Genomic DNA, 22696 nt, shown 5'->3' on the forward strand with positions numbered 1-22696 from the left:
CGGAAGAAAACCGTTACAGTAATTGAAAGTATTTTTACTTAAGTATTTTTGGGGGGGTATCTGTACATTACTATTTATATTTGGGGAACTTTAACTTTTACTAAACTACATTCCGAAAGAAAATAATGTACTTTTTACTCCATACATTTCCCCTGACACCCAAAGGTACTTGTTACATTTTGACAGGAAAATTATCCAATTCACACATATATCAAGAGAGAATCCCTACTGCATCTGATCTGGCAGACTCACTAAACACAAATACTTTGTCTGTCAATTGTCATACTTGAGTAAAAGTATACATCTTTTCAAATTCCTTATAATTAAAAAAAATAAATAAATAAAAAAAAGTAAGTACTTTTTCCACCACTGGATGTGGCTGGGGGTTAAAGCATTTGTTTCACATGACCCATCAATTTAGTGTGTCTGTGTAAGCGTCATCTAATATCAAATATTTCTGTCTGGACGCTTGCTGTTTACCTGACATGTTTCCTTATTGTAGGCTCACTGTTCAGCACATGACCTCATGTGAATCCTTAAAGAGATGGGTGGGGCTGGCCTAGGAGGGTGTGAACAATGCTGAATGAGTGTAGACAAAGGAGAGCTCTCCAGTAGGTACCAAAACATTCAATAGCTCCTTTCCTCAAAAGTGAGTTTACAAGTGTAGCAATTTTCAAAGCAATACCAAGAGAATACCAAGAGTGTGCAAAGCTGTCATCAAGCTAAAGTGTGGCTACTTTGAAGAATCTAAAATATATTTTGACTACCACGTGTCATTTCATAGTTTTGATGTCTAATAAAGAAAATGTGTCCAAACATTTGACTGGTACTGTATACTGTGGTGTGTGTGTGTGTGTTGGAAAAGGTTAGACTCACAACACAACATTCAGGTAATTTCTTTATTTAAAAACTGTGTACTGTGTAAAAAAAAAAAGTGCATCATTCTCTTCTAAGGTAAAACACAGATGTTCTTTGTCTGTCTGGGCTTAATGATATAAACACTAGAGCCCATAGATGATAACTGAAGATTACAAAGTTTCATTAAACCTGTAACATGACACCTCAGGTAACACTAGCATTAGAGCGCATTCAAAGACAATGTAAAAAAATAAAGCACTTCATTTTTTTTTAAATCAGAAGAGTAGACATTGTTGAAAATGTTTTAGCATTTTTTTGCTTCATAATTTAAAAAGCTAAAGTAAACAAATAGTTTAAGTTCAGAGTGAAAAGACTTGAACTGCATCGGTGTTAAACCGAAATTACACCCGGAGATGCCTGTCAACGGTGTGAAATTTGCTTGCGAGAGGCCAGCGTCAATTCACATATACTGCGTAGCGTATGCCAACGGAATCGTCATGATAATCCATAATAAACAGTTGTAATTGTTATGTTCGCTATATAGCACCTGGGAACTATTTTTGTGTGTTCCTTTTGACTCATCTTAGATGTCCTATGGGAGCCACCGTACCTGCCTGCACAGGCTAAAAAAATGTTATTCATGAACATAAGGAGAGTTGTAGCTAATAAACCCGAGCAGTCTATAAGGAATTTAGCTAGTTCGTTCTTCCTACATAATAGTATTCTCTCTTGAAATCGCAGTTCCTCGAGTTTCCCAGCCGTAGTCTGCCAAGGCCTGGGGTCTCCAGCAGGTCGATCATGAGCTACCAGTAGCTCGCAGCTCACCTATGAGTAGCTAACCAAACAATTCTGAAAGCATATGCAATTTTTTATCTGTTCCATCGCAAACTGTCATAAACAAATCTCCCAATTATCCGACACTGCAAGCTACCACCTATCTAAACAACTCAACATTGACATTATCCCACCCCTTGTTAGCCACTATTGGCATAAAGAATTAAACCTTCACAATATCTGCCAATTAATTTCCGGTAGTATTGCCCGTATGTCAACTGTATATGGTGTGGCGCGTTTGTCAATCACTCCGTGTGTAGCCAGGTGATGCGATAACCGTCTTGTGGGCTGACAGTAGGCTCACCAGGCAGAAGTTTATCATAAGTAAATATATCATTTGGATCTATTTGTTATTTACAAATTTTGCCATTAAATGAGCAGCAGCAGCAGTACAGAACCATCGCCAGACTGGCACATTAGACGGCACATTCCTTACTCGCTAGATGCACAATAAAGGGGAAATCTATTTGTCGTCGCCCCCCCCCCCCCAAAAAAAAAAAAGGTATCCTGATGTGATTTAACCATTGACATGTCCTCAGAACAAACTTCTCTATGAACAATTGTAATTTTGAGAGTAAAATCAACATCTTAAACCAGAAAATAGTAAACAGAGAAAACTTATTTTGGGAAATTGAAAACATAATTTTGGAGAAAACAAATCTGACTTTATAGGTCTCCCCTTAGAGTTGTTTATTAATCCTTATTTTACCAGGTATATTGACAGAAAACAGTGCACTACTTTCTCTTATACACTAAGGACCAGAGGAAGAGTTGAATGGGAGAAGAGAAGCGACATGTTACATTTTTCTTAAAGTAACTCAGGCTAGAAAAAACTTTGGAGACCCCTGGCCTAGGCTATATGCCCGTGATCAAAATTCTATGCATTTGTTTTCAAATATGTATTGGCAGTTAAACTGATCAACACTGAATAGACACTTTTTAACTATACATTTCACATTTCCAGACATAACGATGCAAACAGTCTATTTTCTGGCAATTTATTTGCTAATTTTACCAGCATTGCTTCTTGTAGATGTGGAGAGAAATAGACTTGCTTTCTAAACTGATGTGTAATGACACCGTTGAGGCCCATCTGTTGTCTCTCATTCTCTCCCATGCATTCTATTTCCTGGGTGAATTAAAGCGCGAAAAAACGTTGGGCTTTTGTCAACAGTCTGCAGTTATATGCTCTCTACAGTTCACTGTGTAACATAATCTTCTAAGTCACTATAAACTAAATGAACTGAGTACTGGTAACTTACAAAAAATGTGTTGCTTTAATTTAATGAGTCAAGGCAATCAGTTTTTCAAATAATTTGAGTTAACAGAATTATGTTTTACGGTGATAGGTCTGAAAACAGGCCAATCTGTGGAGATGAGCATGATTATAATATTAGTTTTAATCAACTGCAAATGTCATGTAGGTACTGTTGCTCTCAGTAAAGCCAAGATGAGGATTTTAAACAAAGAAAATATACGTTTGCATTTTCAGTCATCTCAACTATGGCTGTACTAACACAGTCATATCAGTGTGATTAAGTATTCAAAACACTCACAGCAATTCAGTGTTATACAGCCATTCAGAAAGATGTTGATAATATTTCAGGCAAGTGGCTTAGTTAAACCTTACTATATATATATTCTGTAAAGGCATTATACACGACTGCATATAAGATCTTAAAACCTTTACTAATGGCTCTAAGGGCAGTAAGCTCCCTTTTTTTGAGAACTACTGAAACTGGAATCAGAGTTAGAACATGAGCGTTGCTGTGGACACACACTGCTTTTGGGGGTTCAGAGTGGACAGTTCTAAATCAAAAATGGTGGTTGTAAGATTACCACTCTAAAGATATCTCCTATGCTTTTAATTTATGGCAGCAGTGTGTGTATATGTATCTCAAGACGCCTTGGGCCAGATATTGTAAATGTTTGCAACTAAACAACTTGAACAAAAACTAGGTATATTGAAAAGTGCAGGTGCAAATGTTGAGTAAGTCTGGGCCTGTGTGTCAATAGCATAGCTTTATAGAGGGATGTTAGTCACATTAATCAGAAAACAGACAGTTTAGTCAGCATACAGACAGGTCTAGAGGCACTCCGTTGTGGGACGCCTTAGTATCAGTGTTTTAAACAAACATGATTCGTGGTGGAGCTAAATGGGTAAATGGGGTACACACAGGAGGGGCTAAAGGGGTACAGGTGAGGAACAATAAACACATGATCACAGTTTCAGAATAAAAGATCAAACAGGCTCTGGTTTTGCCATTGCCCGAGATTCACACTTTAAAAGAAAAAAGGGACATATTAGTAGTTGAAAATCAGTACATTCTTGAATCATGCAGTAGCACCACAATGTTGTTGATGAGGTCACTTCTTTTTGCTGCTCTCTCACTTCCTCCTCCGTCCGCAGTATATACCCTGGCAGTCGGCGACCCCTGAAGGACCATTCACAGCACAGCATCTCAGGGCCATTTGATCAGATTAACATACAATCAAATAAGAATATTTACAGTATAGCAAGGGTGGAACAACATGTATTATGCACAGTGGTGTCCGAAATGACTGACAACGGCCCCAGGACCAGTGGAAGGAAGCAAAATAGCCCCATAACTTCAATGATCCACCACCATATTCATAGTCTGTTGATATGGGGTTATTTTCTGGTTATGCATTCTCATTTCAACACCAAGCTCACCACTGGTGTACGTGGCCAAAGAGCTCTATTTTTATGTCATCCAACAAATGGAAACGCCTGGAGTTTGCTAAACGGCATTTGGATTGGAACTGTGCTTTTGTCAGATGACATGAAAATAGAGCTCTTTGGCCACGCACGCCAGTGGTGGGTTTAGTATCGAAATGAAAGCAGAAAATAATCACATACCTACTGTCAGGGACGGACTGGAACAAGAATTCGGCCCTGGAATTTCATCCTCACCAGCCTACATCACTGTGCGCACTACCAACTCATCCCAAATGTTTACATATTTTATTTTTTACCTTTTAACCTAGGCAAGTCAGTTAAGAACACATTCTTATTTATTTATATGCAGTACAGTACCAGTCAAAAGTTTGGACAACACCTACTCATTCAAGGGTTTTTCTTAATTTTTTACTATTTTCTACATTGTAGAATAATAGTGAAGACATCAAAACTATGAAATAACACATATGGAATCATGTAGTAACCATAAAAGTGTTAAACAAATTAAAATATATTTGAGATTCTTCAAAGTAGCCATCCTTTGCCTTGATGACAGCTTTGCACACTCTTGGCATTCTCTCAACCAGCTTCATGAGGTAGTTACCTGGAATGCATTTCAATTAACAGGTGTGCCTTGTTAAAAGTTAATTTGTGGAATTTCTGTACCTTCTTAATGCGTTTGAGCCCATCAGTTGTGTTGTGACAAGGTAGGGGTGGTATACAGAAGATTGCCCTAGTTGGTAAAAGACCAAGTCCATATGGCAAGAAGAGCTCAAATTAACAAAGAGAAACGACAGTCCATCATTACTTTATGACATGAATGCAGAACATTTCAAGAACTTTGAAAGTTTCTTCAAGTGCAGTCGCAAAACCCATCAAGCGCTATGATGAAACTGGCTCTAATGAGGACCGCCACAGGAAGGGAAGACCCAAAGTTACCTCTGCTGCAGAGCACAAGTTTATTTTAGTTAAATGCACCTCAGATTGCAGCCCAAATAAATGCTTCACAGAGTAACACAAGTAACAGACACATCTCATCATCAACTGTTCAGAGAAGACTATGTGAAACAGGCATTTTTATTGAACAAGGCAGTTAAGAACAAATTCTTATTTAGAACCCTAACAACGCTGGGCCAATTGTGCGCTGTCCTATAGGACTACCAATCATGGCCAGTTGTGATACAGCCCGGAATCTTACCAGGGTCTGTAGTGACGCCTCCAGCACTGAGATAAAGGGCCTTAGATTGCTGCACCACTCGGGAGCCCTTCATGGTTTAATTGCTGCAAAGAATCCACTACTAAAGGCCACCAATAAGAAGAAGTGACTTTATTGGATAAAGAAACACAAGCAGTGGACATTAGACCGGTGGACATCTGTCCTTTGGTCTGATGAGTCCGAATTTGAGATTTTTGGTTCCAACTGCCGTGTTTTTGGGAGACAGGGTTGGTGACTGGATGATCTCCGCATGTGTGGTTCCCACCGTTAAGCATGGAGGAGGAAGTGTGATGGTGTGGGGGTGCTTTGCTGGTGACACTGTCAGTGATTTATTTAGAATTCAAGGCACACTTAACCAGCATGGCTACCACAGCATTCTGCAGCGATACGCCATCCCGTCTGGTTTGGGCTTAGTGGGACTATCATTTGTTTTTCAACAGGACAATGACCCAACACACCTCCAGGCTGTGTAAGGGCTATTTGACCAAGAAGGATTGTGATGAGTGCTGCATCAAATGACCTGCCCTCCACAATCCCCCGACCTCAACCCAATTGAGATGGTTTGGGATGAGTTAGAACATAGAGGGAAGGAAAAGCAGCTAACAAATGCTCATCATATGTGGGAACTCCTTCAAGACTGTTGGAAAAGCATTCCAGCTGAAGTTGGTTGAGAGAATGCCGAGTGTGCAAAGCTGTCATCGAGGCAACATTAAAATATATTTAGATTGGATTAACATTTTTTTGTTGTTGGTTACTACATGATTCCATATGTGTTATTTCATAGTTTTGTGTGTCCAAACTTTTGACTGGTACTGTACATATAAAACATTTTGTACTAAAAAAATCACTCATATTGGCCCGTCGGCCACTTGTTGCCGACCTCTGCTCTACCCTGCCCTGCCCCTACACACCTTAGTTGAAAACAGGCAGTAGTGCTGACACATAACAGTACAGTACAGTGTTTAGCAACCATTTCTGTACCAGTGACTGGCGAGATATTGTCCTCATCTTTTCTAACCAGGTTATTTTTTTAAACTAATACAATGTGTAAAAACACTACTGGCGATACAACTCACCGCTATTAACTGTGCCTCTGCTCTAGCCATTTCGTTTCCCTTCCTGTTGTGTTGTCTGTCTCAGCGACTTCTCTGCTTGTAACTCTGTGCTTCTTTTTGTTCTCTGTCTGTCAGCCTGTCTGCTTTAGCCTTATACGTTACAAAAGCCAAGCTAATGACTTAAGGCCGGTTTATAATTGGTCTAACGACATGTCTGTAGACAATTTAGAATGCGAGTCAAACTCTGGTGGAATGTCTGTAGGCCGTCTCTGCAACTGTCGGTTTCCTTTTTGCACAGACATTAAAAAAGTTTACGCCTCTGCGACTGACACCATGTCGTTGCCATGGTTACCGGACATCCACAGCAGCCAGACCAAATCCTCCTGTGACCAAACAATGCAGGAGTTCTAAAGATCTCTAAAATAATTACCTACTGTTATTTATTCACACTGTTGCAGTAAGCTATTTTCTGTAAGCTCGCCATTACCTTGTAAATAATGTTGTGGATTTATTTTCCTGTAATAACGAATAAAAAGTAGCTTAAGTTGTCAGCTATACTCTGGTCATTATTTGAACTGGCTAGCCAACTAGTTAGAAATGAACCAAAGCATTGTTTAGAAAATTGCTTTTAGTTGCCTGGCTTGCTAGGTTGACATTTACTAAATTAATTTGGTTCAGAAGTAAGTTGTTTAATCTTTTCCGGCGTGTGTGCTCCATCCATATCTCAAAGCCATATCAAATATCTTGGTTGTATTAAGTTGTTATTAAGCTGAATAGTGAGAGTTGAGAAATTATACATACAGAAAGCTGAGACCCTGCTCTCTTTGACAGGGACAAGGGGACGAAGCTTCCAAAGGTGTGTTTTTCCCGCAATTGCATTTTTAAATGTTTTACGATCAGAACGCATTTTTCTCTCAATGCATTGGGGAAGAGGAGAGTGGTTCGCTTATCACAGCAGCATACTCCAGCATAACAGGCACAGGGGCAGGGCAGACACTTTCATTACAGGAATAATTAGGATAATGCCCTTTACTGTTAGCCATGAAGTTGAGTGAGGTTACAATATAGTGCTCTTTCTACGTTTATAGGCACCCTTTCTGTTTTTTACGATTCATGATCTTGGCTGTCTAACTAATGATGGAGTCGGAGCAGGTCTCTTTGCTGATGTCGCATTTGACTTTGAATGTTAGTTTGCGTGACTTCAGCTCAGCCTATCAGAAAACCGTGCTGGTCCATCTTGGTATGGGGGCTGGCCGTTGCCTACTGATCAGCCAAAGGCTTATTATATAAATTGTAAAAAAAATGGCCCAAAAAACTGTTCCATGGCCGCCAGCCATGTCACCTTTTTTAGTTCACCTTTTTTTAACTAAGCAAGTCAGTTAAGAAAATTCTTATTTACAATGACGACCTAGGAACAGTGGGTTAATTGCCTTTTTCAGGGACAGAACGACAGATGTTTTAAATGTTCAATTTTTCTATAAAACCAATATGGTGGTGGATCTTTGAAGTTATCGGGCTATTTTGCTTCCACGTGTCCTGGGGTCCTTGTTAAGGTCATCATGAACTTTACCCAGTACCAGGACATTTTCCCCAAAATTTGGTCACCTCTACCAGGCGAATTCTGTACGGAGTAATGGACTAAGATCCCTCCCAATGTGTTCTCCAAAAAATAAAACATCCTCGCAAGGTGAGGTATTGAAAGCTATTAAAAACAGAGGTTTCAACCATTTTGACCACTACCTTTTTGAGAAAAAATGGATCACCTGTTAAACAAAATCTATTTCTGTGAGCTATTGTATTAGTATAAAATAATATAATTTCAATTTTTTTTGAGCACACAGTATAGCTCATCTTTATCAAGTAGGTAAATCATTTTGGACCCCACTGTATAGTATTTACAACACAAGACATTGTGCTCTGGTGTTGTTGTTTACCTCTGTAGCTGCGTGCTCCCAGGAAGCCTTGCATGGCTGTGTATTTGGCTGCCTTCTGTGCCTTTGCTGGAAGAGTAGAATAAGACAAGGAGGTTCATCTATTTAAACCTTATGTGTCCACTACCGCTCAGGAATGCCAGAAACATGTCTATTTCATGTATCAGGTGTTGTGCCATAAGTTTTGACTCAATTCATAACTAATCAAAATGAGACCTAGTCCCTAAAAGACAAAAAAATAGCAAACTATTTGCGAGTCTTTGAGCTGATATTGTGTTTCATTATGTTAATCATTCTGACTCAGTGAGGTGCTAATCAAGATTAACATGTGTTAATTAACTGTGAGCAAGCGGGAGTGAGCATGCACACATGTGTATTTGTGCTTACATGTGCATTTGAGTATCAGGACAGTAATTGATTATAATATGTGAAGCGGAATGTCTTACATTTCTGCCCTGACTGTCCCGCTTCTCCTACTCCGTAGCCTCCTAGAGGAGAAGAAAAATAACAGGAAATAGACAAACCCACATCAGTCATAATAAACAGCTGATCATTCCTACTAAACTGACTATTTAATCTGTTCATTTTTTTGTCAGGCATTTGTTAACATAATAAATAAAGGACTGACATCTCTGCAACATCAACGTTTATAAAACCCAAAGACTTTTGACTCTCAGAAAATTGTATACTAAAGCTTTTCCAACATCTTTTTTCATACCATGGGAGAACATAGTGAATATAAACTCATGTGAGAGGTCTCTATAGTAAAACTCCTTAACATCTTCTAGCATACACAGTGGAGGATTACACTTAGAACTATTGAGAAAAAGTGCATTGATATGGTGTCGCAACAATGTTTTACGACACCTTGGCTGTTATTTAGATATTTCACTATTGACTATTTTGAAGCAGAGATGAATTGGTATTTGTGAATTGACATTGTAGTCTCGGTCCTAATTTGTGTGCTCTACATCACCTCTGGCCGCATGGCAAATGGCCCAATACAATGCCCAAAGGTCAGTCAGCCCTTCCCTGTCAAGAGGCCAAATTCTCTCTCTACAGTATCCAGAGGACTTACCATTGGAATGTGTGATATAATAATAGTAAGGATTCATGTTTGGTATCTATCTGAAACTTGTTCACTGAGGGTAACTCTGATGCTATATGGATGTATGATCTCTGTGGTAACGTGTATATGTTCAGTGTGTACTCTCGACACCATAAGCAAGGATCTCTTTTGTCCTCTTGGGAATTATCGCTCTCCCTCACCCCCTTAGGTGATCACATATACAGTAACTTCAGAATGTATTCATACCCCTTGACTTATTCCACATTTTGTTGTGTTACAGCCTGAATTCAAAATGTATTAGATATTTTTTTTTTCTCACCCACGTACACACAATACCCCATACTGACAAAGTGAAAACTAGAAATGTTTGCAAATGTATTGAACATAAAATACAGAAATCTCTCATTTACATTAGTTTCACACCCCTGACTCAATACTTAGAAGCCCCTTTGGCGGCCATTACAGCTTTAAGTCGTCTTGGAAATGTCTGTATCAGCTTTGCACATCTGGATTTGGGGATTTTCTTCCATTCTTCCTTGCAGATTTTCTCAAGCTCTGTTAAGTTAGACGGGGGAGTGGTGGTGCACAGCAATCATTAAGTCTTTCTAAAAATGTTCAATGGGATTCAAGTCTGGGCTTTGGCTGGGCCACTCAAGAACTATCACATTCTTGTTCTGAACCCATTCCAGCGTTGCTTTGGCTGTATGCTTAGGGTCATTGTCCTGTTGGAACGTAAATCTTCGCCCAAGTCTAATGTTGTTTGCACGCTGAAGCAGGTTCTCATCAAGGATTTGCATTTATTTGGCTCCATTCATTGTTCCCTCTATCCTTACCAGACTCCCAGTCTCTGCTGCTGAAAAGCATCCCCATAACATGATGCTGCTACCACCATGTTTCACGGTAGGGATGGTGTTGGAAGGGTGATGAGCTGTATTCTGCAGACATAGCGCTTTGCATTCAGGCCAAGGAGTTACATTTCAAAGAGTTACATTTTTGTCTCATCAGGCCACAGAATCTTTTGTCTTATGCACTCAGACTTTCACGTGCCTTTTGCAAACTCCAGGCGTGCTGTCATGTGCGTTTGTCTCAGGAGCGACCTCTTGTCTTGCCACACTCCCATAAAGCCCAGTTTGGTGAAGTGCTGTAGAGACTGTTGTCCTTCTGGCAGGTGCTCCCGTCTCAGCCAAGAAACTCTGTCGTTCTGTCAGAGTGGTCATTGAGTTGTTGGTCACCTCCCTGACCAAGGTCCTTCTTGCCCGGTTGCTCAGTTTGGTTGGATGTATGTGTGTGTGTGTGTGTGTGTGTGTGTGTGTGTGTGTGTGTGTGTGTGTGTGTGTGTGTGTGTGTGTGTGTGTGTTTAACACAGGACAGGTCAGTTTGTGTAACTAAAGAACAGCTCCTTAGAGCCAGCATGTTTGAATTCAGAACCATAGTTAGCAACATGTTCATAACACTTGCACTGTTAAAGCTCCATGGCCTTTGCGGTGTTGCTCTCTCACCTGGTTGATAGCCAGCTCCACCCTGGGAGCTATAATAACCTGGTTGATAACCAGCTCCACCCTGGGAGCCATAATAACCTGGTTGATAGCCAGCTCCACCCTGGGAGCCATAATAACCTGGTTGATAACCAGCTCCACCCTGGGAGCCATAATAACCTGGTTGATAACCAGCTCCACCCTGGCAGCCATAATAACCTGGTTGATAGCCAGCTCCACCCTGGGAGCTATAATAACCTGGTTGATAACCAGCTCCACCCTGGGAGCCATAATAACCTGGCTGATAGCCAGCTCCACCCTGGGAGCCATAATAACCTGGTTGATAGCCAGCTCCACCCTGGGAGCCATAATAACCTGGTTGATAGCCAGCTCCACCCTGGGAGCCATAATAACCTGGTTGATAGCCAGCTCTACCCTGGGAGCCATAATAACCTGGTTGATAGCCAGCTCCACCCTGGGAGCCATAATAACCTGGAAAGAGCACACAGTAAACAAGCCATCTAGCCTGCACTAAACAAGCAGAGGCTACAGAGAATACCAACACATGGGATGTATGTTCCTACCCCCCTTGGTAGTTCACCTTGTACCTAACTCCAGGTACACCCTATATTTACACCCCAGGTAACTAACCTGGTACTCCTCCTCTTCGCCCGGTAGCTCCAGCACCAGGTACCCCACCTGCTCCACCACCTGGAGAAGAGGTACAGGTGTGTTAGGGTGTGTGTAAGATAGAGGGGAGTTCAACAAGGGTGCTGTTTGCGGTGAACAATTTCAGTTCAACAATTTGAATTACCATTCCAAAATGTTACAGTAAAGCTGCAAATAGCAAATCTTAGTATGGATAACTGTGACTTTTTACCAGCAATATTCAAAGTGCAAATTACTTTGCTATTATTACTGCGTAGAAACCCTACACAGCCACATTATTATAGCAGTTTAAACCCGAAACAGATACTTATGTTCGCCAAACAATGACCTTCCCATATCAAATAAATATAAAGAATTGGCCCGAAAATATATTTCCAAATGTATGTATTACAAATATATTTACGTTTCAAAATTGCCAAAGAAATACCTTATTTGGCAAAACATTTATAATTCACATGTATCCTAAAATGCATCAAGGTTATATACAAAACATATGGAATGTTTCCCTTCTTAAACGCCCCTATGGACTAACACAGGTAAACTGGACACACCTGAAGAACAGATTGATTGTAAATTCAAAAGCGCCAGAAGGCCAGTGAAAAGGTAAGCAGGTGTCTAGTCATCATCAGTTGTAGCTACACCAAGACCCTGAACAGTTAACTACAGAGGGGATACAAGTATGTTTCCTTCCATACCTGGTCCAAAGAGAGCTCCACCCGAGGAGGAGGAGCCATAACCTGATTTGTTTGGCTTCACTGCACCATGTCCGGCTCCACCTGGTCCATAACCACCAGGCCCAGTCCCATAGCCATCTGGTACGGCCCCAACTCCTCCCTGGCCAAGTCCAGTCCCAGCACCCCCTCCTGGTCCATAACCACCAACAGTTCCACCACCAGGTCCAAATCCAGCTCCAGGACCATAACCACCGGGGACACCTCCACCACCACCAAGCCCAGATCCAGGCACTCCACCCTGGCCTACTCCAGTCCCTGCTCCACCTCCTGGCACACTTCCCTGGCCAGCTGCTTGTCCTCCTCCAATGGTACCACTTAGCATACCTGTCAGTGGAAGAACTTCATCAGCAAAAAGATTATTCCTAGCGAGAATTAATGGAACTTCTAAAAAGATGATATACTCACCATATTTACGAGCTTTTGCATTTGCGTCATACCCTGCAATACAAAACAGATATCACAAATTGTTTGCTCTAAAGTGCATTTTTCTGAGTGGAGAGGTGTATAAATAAATACAAAGAGATGATCTCTATTGATCCACACTTAAAAGCAGTTATTTTCAGTACCTCCAGCTCCAGTTCCCTGTCCAGCCCCAGCTCCAAGTGGTCCATAGCCACCTGGTCCGGCCCCGGCTCTTCCCTGACCAAGTCCGGTCCCAGCACCACCTCCTGGCCCATAACCTCCATGGGTTCCAATGCCAGGTCCATACCCAGCACCCGGACCACTACCGCCACCAAGCGCAGATCCAGGCACTCCTCCATGGCCTAGCCCAGTACCTGCTCCCCCTCCAGGCACTCCTCCCTGACCTAGCCCAGCCCTTGCTCCCCCTCCTGGCACTCTTCCCTGGCCAGCTGCTTGTCCTCCTCCAAGGGAACCACTTAGCATACCTGTCAATGGAAGAACTTCATCAGCAAAAAGATTATTCCTAGCGAGAATTAATGGAACTTCTAAAAAGATGATATACTCACCATATTTACGAGCTTTTGCATTTGCGTCATACCCTGCAATACAAAACAGATATCACAAATTGTTTGCTCTAAAGTGCATTTTTCTGAGTGGAGAGGTGTATAAATAAATACAAAGAGATGATCTCTATTGATCCACACTTAAAAGCAGTTATTTTCAGTACCTCCAGCTCCAGTTCCCTGTCCAGCCCCAGCTCCAAGTGGTCCATAGTCACCTGGTCCGGCCCCGGCTCTTCCCTGACCAAGTCCGGTCCCAGCACCACCTCCTGGCCCATAACCTCCATGGGTTCCAATGCCAGGTCCATACCCAGCACCCGGACCACTACCGCCACCAAGCGCAGATCCAGGCACTCCTCCATGGCCTAGCCCAGTACCTGCTCCCCCTCCAGGCACTCCTCCCTGACCTAGCCCAGCCCTTGCTCCCCCTCCTGGCACTCTTCCCTGGCCAGCTGCTTGTCCTCCTCCAAGGGAACCACTTAGCATACCTGTCAATGGAAGAACTTCATCAGAACAAAGATTATTATTCTTTGAGAGAATGAATGGAACATCTAAAAAGATGATATACTCACCATATTTACGAGCTTTTGCATTTGCGTCATACCCTGCAATACAAAACAGATATCACAAATTGTTTGCTCTAAAGTGCATTTTTCTGAGTGGAGAGGTGTATAAATAAATACAAAGAGATGATCTCTATTGATCCACACTTAAAAGCAGTTATTTTCAGTACCTCCAGCTCCAGTTCCCTGTCCAGCCCCAGCTCCAAGTGGTCCATAGCCACCAGGTCCAGCCCCATAACCTCCAGGACCAGCTACGCCAGGACCAAAACCAGCCCCAGGCCCATAACCTCCAGGCCCAGCACCATAGCCACCAGGTCCTGCCTCTGCTCCACCTGGTCTGGCTCCACCTGGTCTGACCCCAGCTCCTCCCGGCCCTGCTCTACCTGGTCCATAGCCACCAGGTTCAGCCCCATAACCTCCAGGACCAAGACCAGCCCCAGGCCCATAACCTCCAGGCCCTGCACCATAGCCACCAGGTCCGGCCTCTGCTCCACCTGGTCTGACCCCAGCTCCTCCCGGCCCTGCTCCACCTGGCCCATAACCTTTATGTCCGGCACCATATCCACCTTGCCCGGCCCCAGCCCCACCTAGTCCGGCCCCGGTTCCTCCTGGTCCATAACCAACTGTTCCGCCACCATAACCACCAAGCCCATCTCCAGCTCCAACAGCTCTCCCATAGCCTGAAACAGAGGGGACAGTGAATTCACAGACATTAGGATACATTTTTATTTTCACACATTATGTAAATGTGATGTGACATTATTAAAAATATATGTGACAATGTTTCTGCCATACTTTTAGGTGGTTTTCCAGTGCCAGTTCCTGTACCAGTTCCAGCACCTGTGGGGTATCTGCTACCAACTCCACCTGGTATATATCCACCTGGTCCAGCTCCACCTTGACCTCCACCCACTCCTCCTGGTCCGGCTCCTATGGCACCCAGGCTGCCAGCTCCACCCAGACCTCCACCAACACCACCGGCTCCAGCACCTCCAGTCTTGTATGGCTTGGATCCATATCCTCCAGGCCCAGCCCCTGTCCCGTAGCCACCTGGCCCAGCACCATAGCCACCTTGCCCAGCACCATATCCACCTGGCCCAGCACCATAGCCACCAGGACCAGCTCCAGCCCCATAACCACCTGAACCAGCACCATAACCACCGGGTCTGGCCCCATATCCACCGGGTCCAGTGCCATATCCTCCAGGACTGGCTCCGTATCCGCCTGGTCCGGCACCATATCCTCCAGGACGTCGTCCTCCTGCTCCAAATTGGCCAGCACCATATCCTAAGTGGAGGAGAGAGAAATTACATGGATGAGCCTGAAGCAGATAAGAAAGAAAATGCAGACAGCTGAAAGAATGCTCAAAGGTACGTTTGCCCGGCTTCCCTGAGCCCAGTCCTTCTCTAGCCCCAGTTGGGTAACGTAGACCTGAGAAACCAAGCCTGTGATTAATGCTCTAATAAAATTAACATTATGTGTGTGAACTCCTTTCAGACTGAATGGGGAATGACTTTAACATACCTCCACCTGGCAGGACTCCACCAGCTCCGTAGCCTGCAGAGAGAATAATTACCATAATGAAAACATCAGGACAATCATCTTGTTGTGGTGTTGAGTTGAAACCAGAAGTCTTGTTTGGTTTATCTGGTTTGCAGTCATGGCTTACTTTTTCCTGGTTTGGGGGTTCCAGCTCCTACATCACCGGCACCACCAGACCCAGGGACCAGAGCTGCTCCTCCAGCACCTCCTGCACCCAGACTGCCAGCCCCACCTGCTCCATAACCTAAAGTTGCAGAGACCAACAGATCATTAAAGTGTCATCTTAATCTTCACTTCGTTGACAGTGACAGCCCTATATAGTCTTGTTATAGTAGCTTTTAAACTGTACCTTTGGGTGGTTTGTCACTACTGCCTGGTCCTGCACCTCCTCCAGGTTCTACTCCTGCTCCTCCACCTCCTGAACCTCCAGCTCCCCCTGTACCGTTAGGACTTCCTCCCACTCTAACTGCACCACCGTCTTTCCCCCCTGCTCCTCCCGGTCCTCCTCCTCCTTTACCATCACCATCTCTTCCTACACCGCCAGATCCACTGCCTGCTCCTCCTGGTCCTCCTCCTCTACCATCACCATCTCTTCCTACTCCGCCAGATCCACTGCCTGCTCCTCCTGCACCATCAGGACCTCCACCAACACCACTTGCTCCTCCTCCTGCATCTCCCTCTCCTTCACCAGGTGTATCTCCTCTTGGAGCCTTCAGAGGTTTAGCTCCAGGTAGAGTCCCCCCTCCAGTGATATCACCGTTAGCAGCACCTGTAGAACCAATCAGGGGATAGAGGTTTCAGACCCAAACCTTGCCAGACTGATCGATGTGGAACACAGAATACCACGATCGTAACTGCTGCAATTGTCTCTTGTTAATAACTTCTTATGGCTGGGGGCAGTATTGAGTAGTTTGGATGAATAAGGTGCCAGAGGTGCCCAGAGTAAACTGCCTGCTCCTCAGTCCCAGTTGCTAATATATGCATATTATTAGTATATTTGGATAGAAACACTCTGAAGTTTCTAAAACTGCTTGGAAGATGTCTGTGAGTATAACAGAACTCACACGGCAGGCAAAAACCTGAGAAAAAATTCCAAACAGGAAGTGGGAAATCTGAGGCTTGTAGTTTAACGCAGACCCTATTGAAGATACAGTGGGATATTGGTCATCTTGCACTTCCTAAGGCTTCGACTAGATGTCAACAGTCTTTAGAAACTTGTTTGAGGCTTCTACTGTGAAGGGGGCCGAATGAGAGGGGAATGTGTCAGAGGTCTGCCAGCAGCCACGAGCTGGTCATGCGCATTCACATGAGAGGTAGCTCCCATTCCATTGCTTTTCTGAAGACAATGGAATTCTCCGGTTGGAATATTATTGAAGATTCATGTTAAAAACACCCTAAAGATTGATTCTATACATCGTTTGACATGTTTCTACTGACTGTAACGGAACTTTTCGACTTTTCGTCTGCTCGCGCATCATGAATTTGAATTACTGGGCTGAACGTGCTAAAAACAAGGAGGAATTTGGACATAAATGATGGACGTTATCGAACAAAACAAACATTCATTGTGGAACTGGGATTCCTGGGAGTGCATCCCGATGAAGATCATCAAAGGTAAGTGAATATTTATAATGCTATTTCTGACTAATGTTGACTACCCAACATGGGGATATTTCTTTGGCTGTTTGGTCTCTGAGCGCCGTACTCAGATTATTGCATGGTATGCTTTTTCCGTAAAGGTTTTTTGAAATCTGATACAGCAGTTGCATTAAGGAGAAGTTTATCTAAAGAGCCATGTGTAATAGTTGTATCTTTCATCAATGTTTATTATGAGTATTTCTGTGAATTGATGTGGCTCTCTACAAAATCACTGCATGTTTTGGAACTATTGAACATAACACGCCAATGTAAACAGATTTCTGGATATTAATATTCACTTTATCGAACAAAACATACATATATTGTGTAACATGAAGTCCTATGAGTGTCATCTGATGAAGATCATCAAAGGTTAGTGATTCATTTTATCTCTATTTTTGCTTTTTGTGACTCCTATCTTTGGCCTGAAAAATGGCAGAATTTTTCTGTGACTTGGCGGTGACCTAACATAATCGTTTGTGGTGCTTTCGCTGTAAAGCCTATTTGAAATCGGACACTGTGGTGGGATTAACAACAAGATTAGCTTTAAAATGGTATAAGATACTTGTATGTTTGAGGAATTTTAATTATGAGATTTCTGTTGTTTTGAATTTGGCACCCTGCATTTCACTGGCTGTTGTCATATCGATCCCGTTAACGGGATTTCAGCCCTAAGAAGTTTTAATAACCTTTCTTTTAACAGTTTCATTCAGACAGTCTTAGCTGATATTTCATGTTTTAAGTTTTACGGGAGATTATTTTGGTGAAATCATGTACACGATGAAACCATCACCTGCTTGTCTTTCTTTAGAGGGTTTTCCGCCGGCACCAATACCGATGCCTGTTTCCAGACCTAATGAAGATAAAGGACTTAAAATGACATTACCTGTACACATAGCATAACTGTTAGTCAAGCACTACTGAAGGCTATAGGGGTGGAGCTTGATTTGGCATCTACAGTACCTTCAGAAAGTATTCAAACCAATTCACTTATTCCACATTTCGATTTTGTTACAATCTGAATTTAAAATTGATTAAAAAAAAAAAATTCAATCTCACCCATCTACACACAATACCCCATAATGACAAAGTGAAAGCATGTTTTAAGACATTTTTGCAAATGTATCTCTTTTACATAAGTATTCACAACCCTGAGTCAATACTTTGTAGAAGCACCTTTGGCAGTGATTACAGCTGTGTCTTTTGGGGTATGCCTCTTTCTACCCCTGGATTGTGCAACTTTTACCATTATTCTTTTCAAAAATATTAAGCTCTGTCATATTGGTTGTTCATTATTGCTAAACAACCATTTTCAGGTCTTGCCATAGATTTTCAAGTAGATTTAAGTCAAAACTGTAACTCGGCCACTCAGGAACATTCACTATCTTCTTGGTAAGAAACTCCAGTGTAGATTTGGCCTTGTGTTTTGTGTTATTGTCCTACTGAAAAGTGAATTAATCTCCCAGTGTCTGGTAGAAAGCAGACTGAACCAGGTTTTCCTCTAGGATCTTGCCTGTGCTTAGCTCCATTTCCTTTCTTTTTTCCAGAAAACTCCCCAATCCTTAACGATTACAAGCATATACCCATAACATGATGCTGTCACGTTCTGAACTTAGTTCTTTTGTTATGTCTTTGTTTTAGTATGGTCAGGGCGTGAGTTGGGTGGGTTGTCTATGTTCTTTTTTTCTATGATTTGGGTTTTCTGTGTTTGGCCTGGTATGGTTCTCAATTAGAGGCAGCTGTCAATCATTGTCCCTGATTGAGAACCATACTTAGGTAGCCTGGTTTCACTTTTGAGTTGTGGAGGATTATTTTCCGTGTCAGTGTTTGTGCCACACGGGACTGTTTAGTTTGTTTTGGTATTTCACGTTGTTATTTTGTAGTTTAGTGTTCATGTAAATAAAGTATCATTATGGACACTTACCACGCTGCATATTAGTCCGATATCTCTTACTCCTCCTCAGAAGAGGAAGAAGAAACTCGTTACAGATGCATCCACCACTAGCTTGAAAATATGTAGAGTGATACTCAGTGTCACGTTCTGACCATAGTTCTTTTGTGTTTTCTTTGTTTTAGTGTTGGTCAGGACGTGAGCTGAGTAGGCATTCTATGTCTAGTTTGTCTATTTCTATGTTTGGCCTGATATGGTTCTCAATCAGAGGAAGGTGTTAGTCATTGTCTCTGATTGGGAACCATATTTAGGTAGCCTGTTTTGTGTTGGGTTTTGTGGGTGGTTGTCTTCTGTCTTTGTGTCATTGCACCAGATAGGACTGTTTCGATTTTCACATTTGTTATTTTGTATTTTGTAGTGTTCTCGTTTATCATCTATATTAATGATGTTGAACACTAACCACGCTGCATTTTGGTCCTCCTCTCCTTCAATGGAAGAAAACCGTTACACTCAGTAATATGTTTTGGATTTGCCCCAAACATAACACTTTGTATTCAGGAAAAAAAGTGAATTACTTTGCCACATTTTTATCGTTATTACTTCAGTGCCTTGTTGCAAACAGGATGCATGTTTTGGAATATTTTATTCTGTACAGTCTGCCTTCTGTTCACTATGTCAATTAGGTTTGTATTGTGGAGTAATTACAATGTTGCTAATCTATGCTCAGTTTTCTCCTATCACAACCATTAAACTCTCTCTTCTTAAAGTCACCATTGGCCTCATGGTAAAATCCCTGAGCAGTTTCCTTCCTCTCCAGCAACTGAGTTAAGAAGTTTTCCTATATCTGTAGTAACTGGGTTGGTACACCATCCAAAGTGTAATTAACAACTATAGCATGCTCAAAAGGATACGCAATATTTTTACCCATGTCCCAATTAGGTGCCATTCTTTGCGAGGCATTGGAATAGCTCCCTAGTCTTTGTGGTTGAATCTGTGTTTGAATTTCACTGCTCGTCAGAGATCTTACAGAGATGAGGTAGTCATTTTAAAAATCATGTTAAAAACTATTATTGCTACTTTTATGTGACTTGTTAAGCACATTTTTACTCTTAACTTATTTAGGCTTGCAATAACAAAATAGTTGAATAGTTATTGACTCGATATCAGTTTTTAATTTGTAACAATGTCAAAAAACATAAATCCACGTTGACATTATGGAGTATTGTGTGTAGGCCAGTGGGGACAGTGTTTAGATTATAACTGGAGGTAATTCAGACACTTGCACATATATAGACTAGGATTAATTTGTTTCTAATATATGTTAATAAGTATTGGTGGTTACGTTGTACATTGTTACAATGGTTACATTGTTATTGTTTAATTTGTTTACAAAATAACAACTGCTTAAAGCAAGTTAGTTACAGTACGCTCATATTTGTCATGGAGAATCAGATTGTTGATTAGTTTTCAGTGCAAGAGGAAAGTACTTTGGTTTTACAATTCCAAATGGCTGAGACAGCCATGCAGTAATAGAATAATCCAGAAATTGTACCTGCATTAGCCCTAGACCAGGCAGGGTTAGATCACAACAATAACCAGGTTAAAGTCCTGAACTAAGTGTTTGAGACATCACGTTTAACTCTTATCTTGAACAATGATGAGCATCTGGAAAATGAATAATTAATTATGTAAGCAGAAATCTTTGATTATAAAAGGGCTTATCTTTGCACTGGCAATGTATTATTATTATTAGTAGTAAAACCGTACAAACAAGCAGACCATCAGTGAACCAAGCAGCTTGTTTCCTTCTTGAAGCTATTATTGGCGAATACTGCCAAGTTCAGGCATATCTACATGAATGTCACATACTGTTCTGTATAAACATGTTATGGTTAGCCCCAGTCACATACTGTACTGGCCTGGCATGTTATGGTAAGCTCTAGTCACATACTGCACTGGACTGACATGTTATGGTAAGCTCCAGTCACATACTGTACTGGCCTGAAATGCTATGGTAAGCTCCAGTCACATACTGTACTGGCCTGACATGTTATGGTAAGCTCCAGTCACAAACTTGACTGACATGTTATGGTAAGCTCCAGTCACATTCTGTACTGGACTGACATGTTATGGTAAGCTCCAGTCACAAACTCGACTGACATGTTATGGTAAGCTCCAGTCACATTCTGTACTGGACTGACATGTTATGGTAACCTCCAGTCACAAACTCGACTGACAAGTTTTGGTAAGCTCCAGTCATATACTGCACTGTACTGACATGTTATGACAATGTCCAGTCATATACGGTACTGGCCTGTCAAGGCACAGAGCCTTCATTTACCTCCAGCTTTACCACCAGAGCCGATACCGATACCCAACCCAATACCACCATCGCCCAGCCCGACAATACCAGTGCCCGCACCAACACCAGTACCAGAACCAAACCCCACACCAATCGCATCACCAGATGAACCTGACCCAGAACCAGCGGAACCTGATGAAGAGACCATAGGTTGAAAGAGATGAACCTGTTGTCAATGAGGTCATCACTCTAGAGGTACTTTCATGCTCCTCCCATGTCTTCTGAGTGTTGTAGAAAGACAAATAATCTACATTCAGTTTCAAACAGCCAATTCGACTGGATCAAACAGACTTATTTAGTTAAAACTCCACCTTTTCTCTTTGTATATTAGACAGTATGCTAGACGAGCATCATGTCCATAGATATCTATATACAGACACACACACACACACAGTGGTGGAAAAAGTAGAAAATTGTCATACTTGAGTAAAGTAGATAACTTAATAGAAAGTTAAAAAAAGAAAAAAAAAGTGAAAGTCATCCAGTAAATACACTTGAGTAAAAGTCTTAAAGTATTTGGAACATCAGGGGTCTGACATTCACTTACCAGCACCAGACTGGCTCTGGTGCTCAACACCAGCTCCTGAGTCCTCTGTAGAAAGACAGACCACGTGATCCAAGTGCAGACCACAGAAGGAAAAAATAGGCACGCAGACATAAGGGTATGGTATTAGTTTACAAATATGTGGTTATTCTATTTCTCACCTCCAGAGGGAACTCCTACCCCATCTGCAGCTCAAGAGAGTGATAGTGGGACAGGAGGGGGTGGTGAGTTGGAGGGGGGGGGGGGGGTTAGTTAGAGCAAGAGAGAGAGGAAGCCGGATGGAGTGAAAGACAAATAAAGAGAGAGAAAGAAAGAGAAAGAATACCTTAAGTCACGTATGCATGCAACAGATATCAATAATTAAAAGGCTGTTATTACATATGTATATTGATATCACAATTAACACAAAGACAACTGATACTCACCAACTCCAGCCCCAGCTGTATAAGACAAGACATGAAAGATAGTATTAGACTTCATGTAATGGTGACACAGACATCAAGATAATATCAATGCACCACAGACTCACCACTGGGTTGAACAACTCCAGCCCCAGCTGTATAAGACACAAGAATTTCAGATGTTGGCCAATGAAACCACACCTTATTGAATTCAGGATTAGTATATTATACGTCTAGATAACGTCAGATTC

The 22696-nt window shown here is 42.0% G+C and overlaps 2 protein-coding genes across 2 annotated transcripts in view; both read right to left on the reverse strand.

Annotated features, from left to right (window-relative positions):
• Positions 1–885: 885 nt before the first annotated feature.
• On the reverse strand, positions 886–22524 carry LOC149978063 (uncharacterized). Its single transcript, XM_090199023.1, has 19 exons — positions 22470–22524; positions 22206–22229; positions 22048–22092; positions 18041–18100; positions 15959–16378; positions 15737–15853; positions 15592–15624; positions 14863–15354; positions 14238–14747; positions 14077–14109; positions 13672–13992; positions 13511–13543; positions 13109–13429; positions 12948–12980; positions 12504–12866; positions 11791–11850; positions 9042–9083; positions 8599–8664; positions 886–4127 (listed from the first exon to the last, which is right to left on the reverse strand). The coding sequence occupies exons 1-19, from the start codon at positions 22522–22524 to the stop codon at positions 4081–4083; spliced, it is 3075 nt and encodes a 1024-aa protein (XP_090055149.1). The 3' UTR covers positions 886–4080.
• Positions 22445–22696, reverse strand: part of elnb (elastin b) — a 43742-nt gene continuing 43490 nt past the window's right edge. The window contains exon 33 of the mRNA XM_090200187.1: positions 22445–22600. Coding sequence (XP_090056313.1) covers positions 22554–22600 — 47 coding nt within the window. The 3' untranslated portion in view covers positions 22445–22553. The remainder of the gene's footprint in view (positions 22601–22696) is intronic.

This window comes from Oncorhynchus mykiss, chromosome 15 (assembly GCF_057628025.1).
Source record: "Oncorhynchus mykiss isolate SJ-2025 chromosome 15, ASM5762802v1, whole genome shotgun sequence".
In the NCBI taxonomy this organism is placed as follows: Eukaryota; Metazoa; Chordata; class Actinopteri; order Salmoniformes; family Salmonidae; genus Oncorhynchus; species Oncorhynchus mykiss.

Coding starts and splice junctions, on each gene's coding strand:
- LOC149978063 (XM_090199023.1), bottom strand. CDS start 22,524: ATGAAGTCTAATACTATCTTTCATGTCTTGTCTTATACAGCTGGGGCT. Junction 8,665..9,041: donor GGGACAGTCAGGGCAGAAAT/GTAAGACATTCC, acceptor CTACTCTTCCAG/CAAAGGCACAGAAGGCAGCC. Junction 4,128..8,598: donor GGGAGCACGCAGCTACAGAG/GTAAACAACAAC, acceptor ATGGTCCTTCAG/GGGTCGCCGACTGCCAGGGT.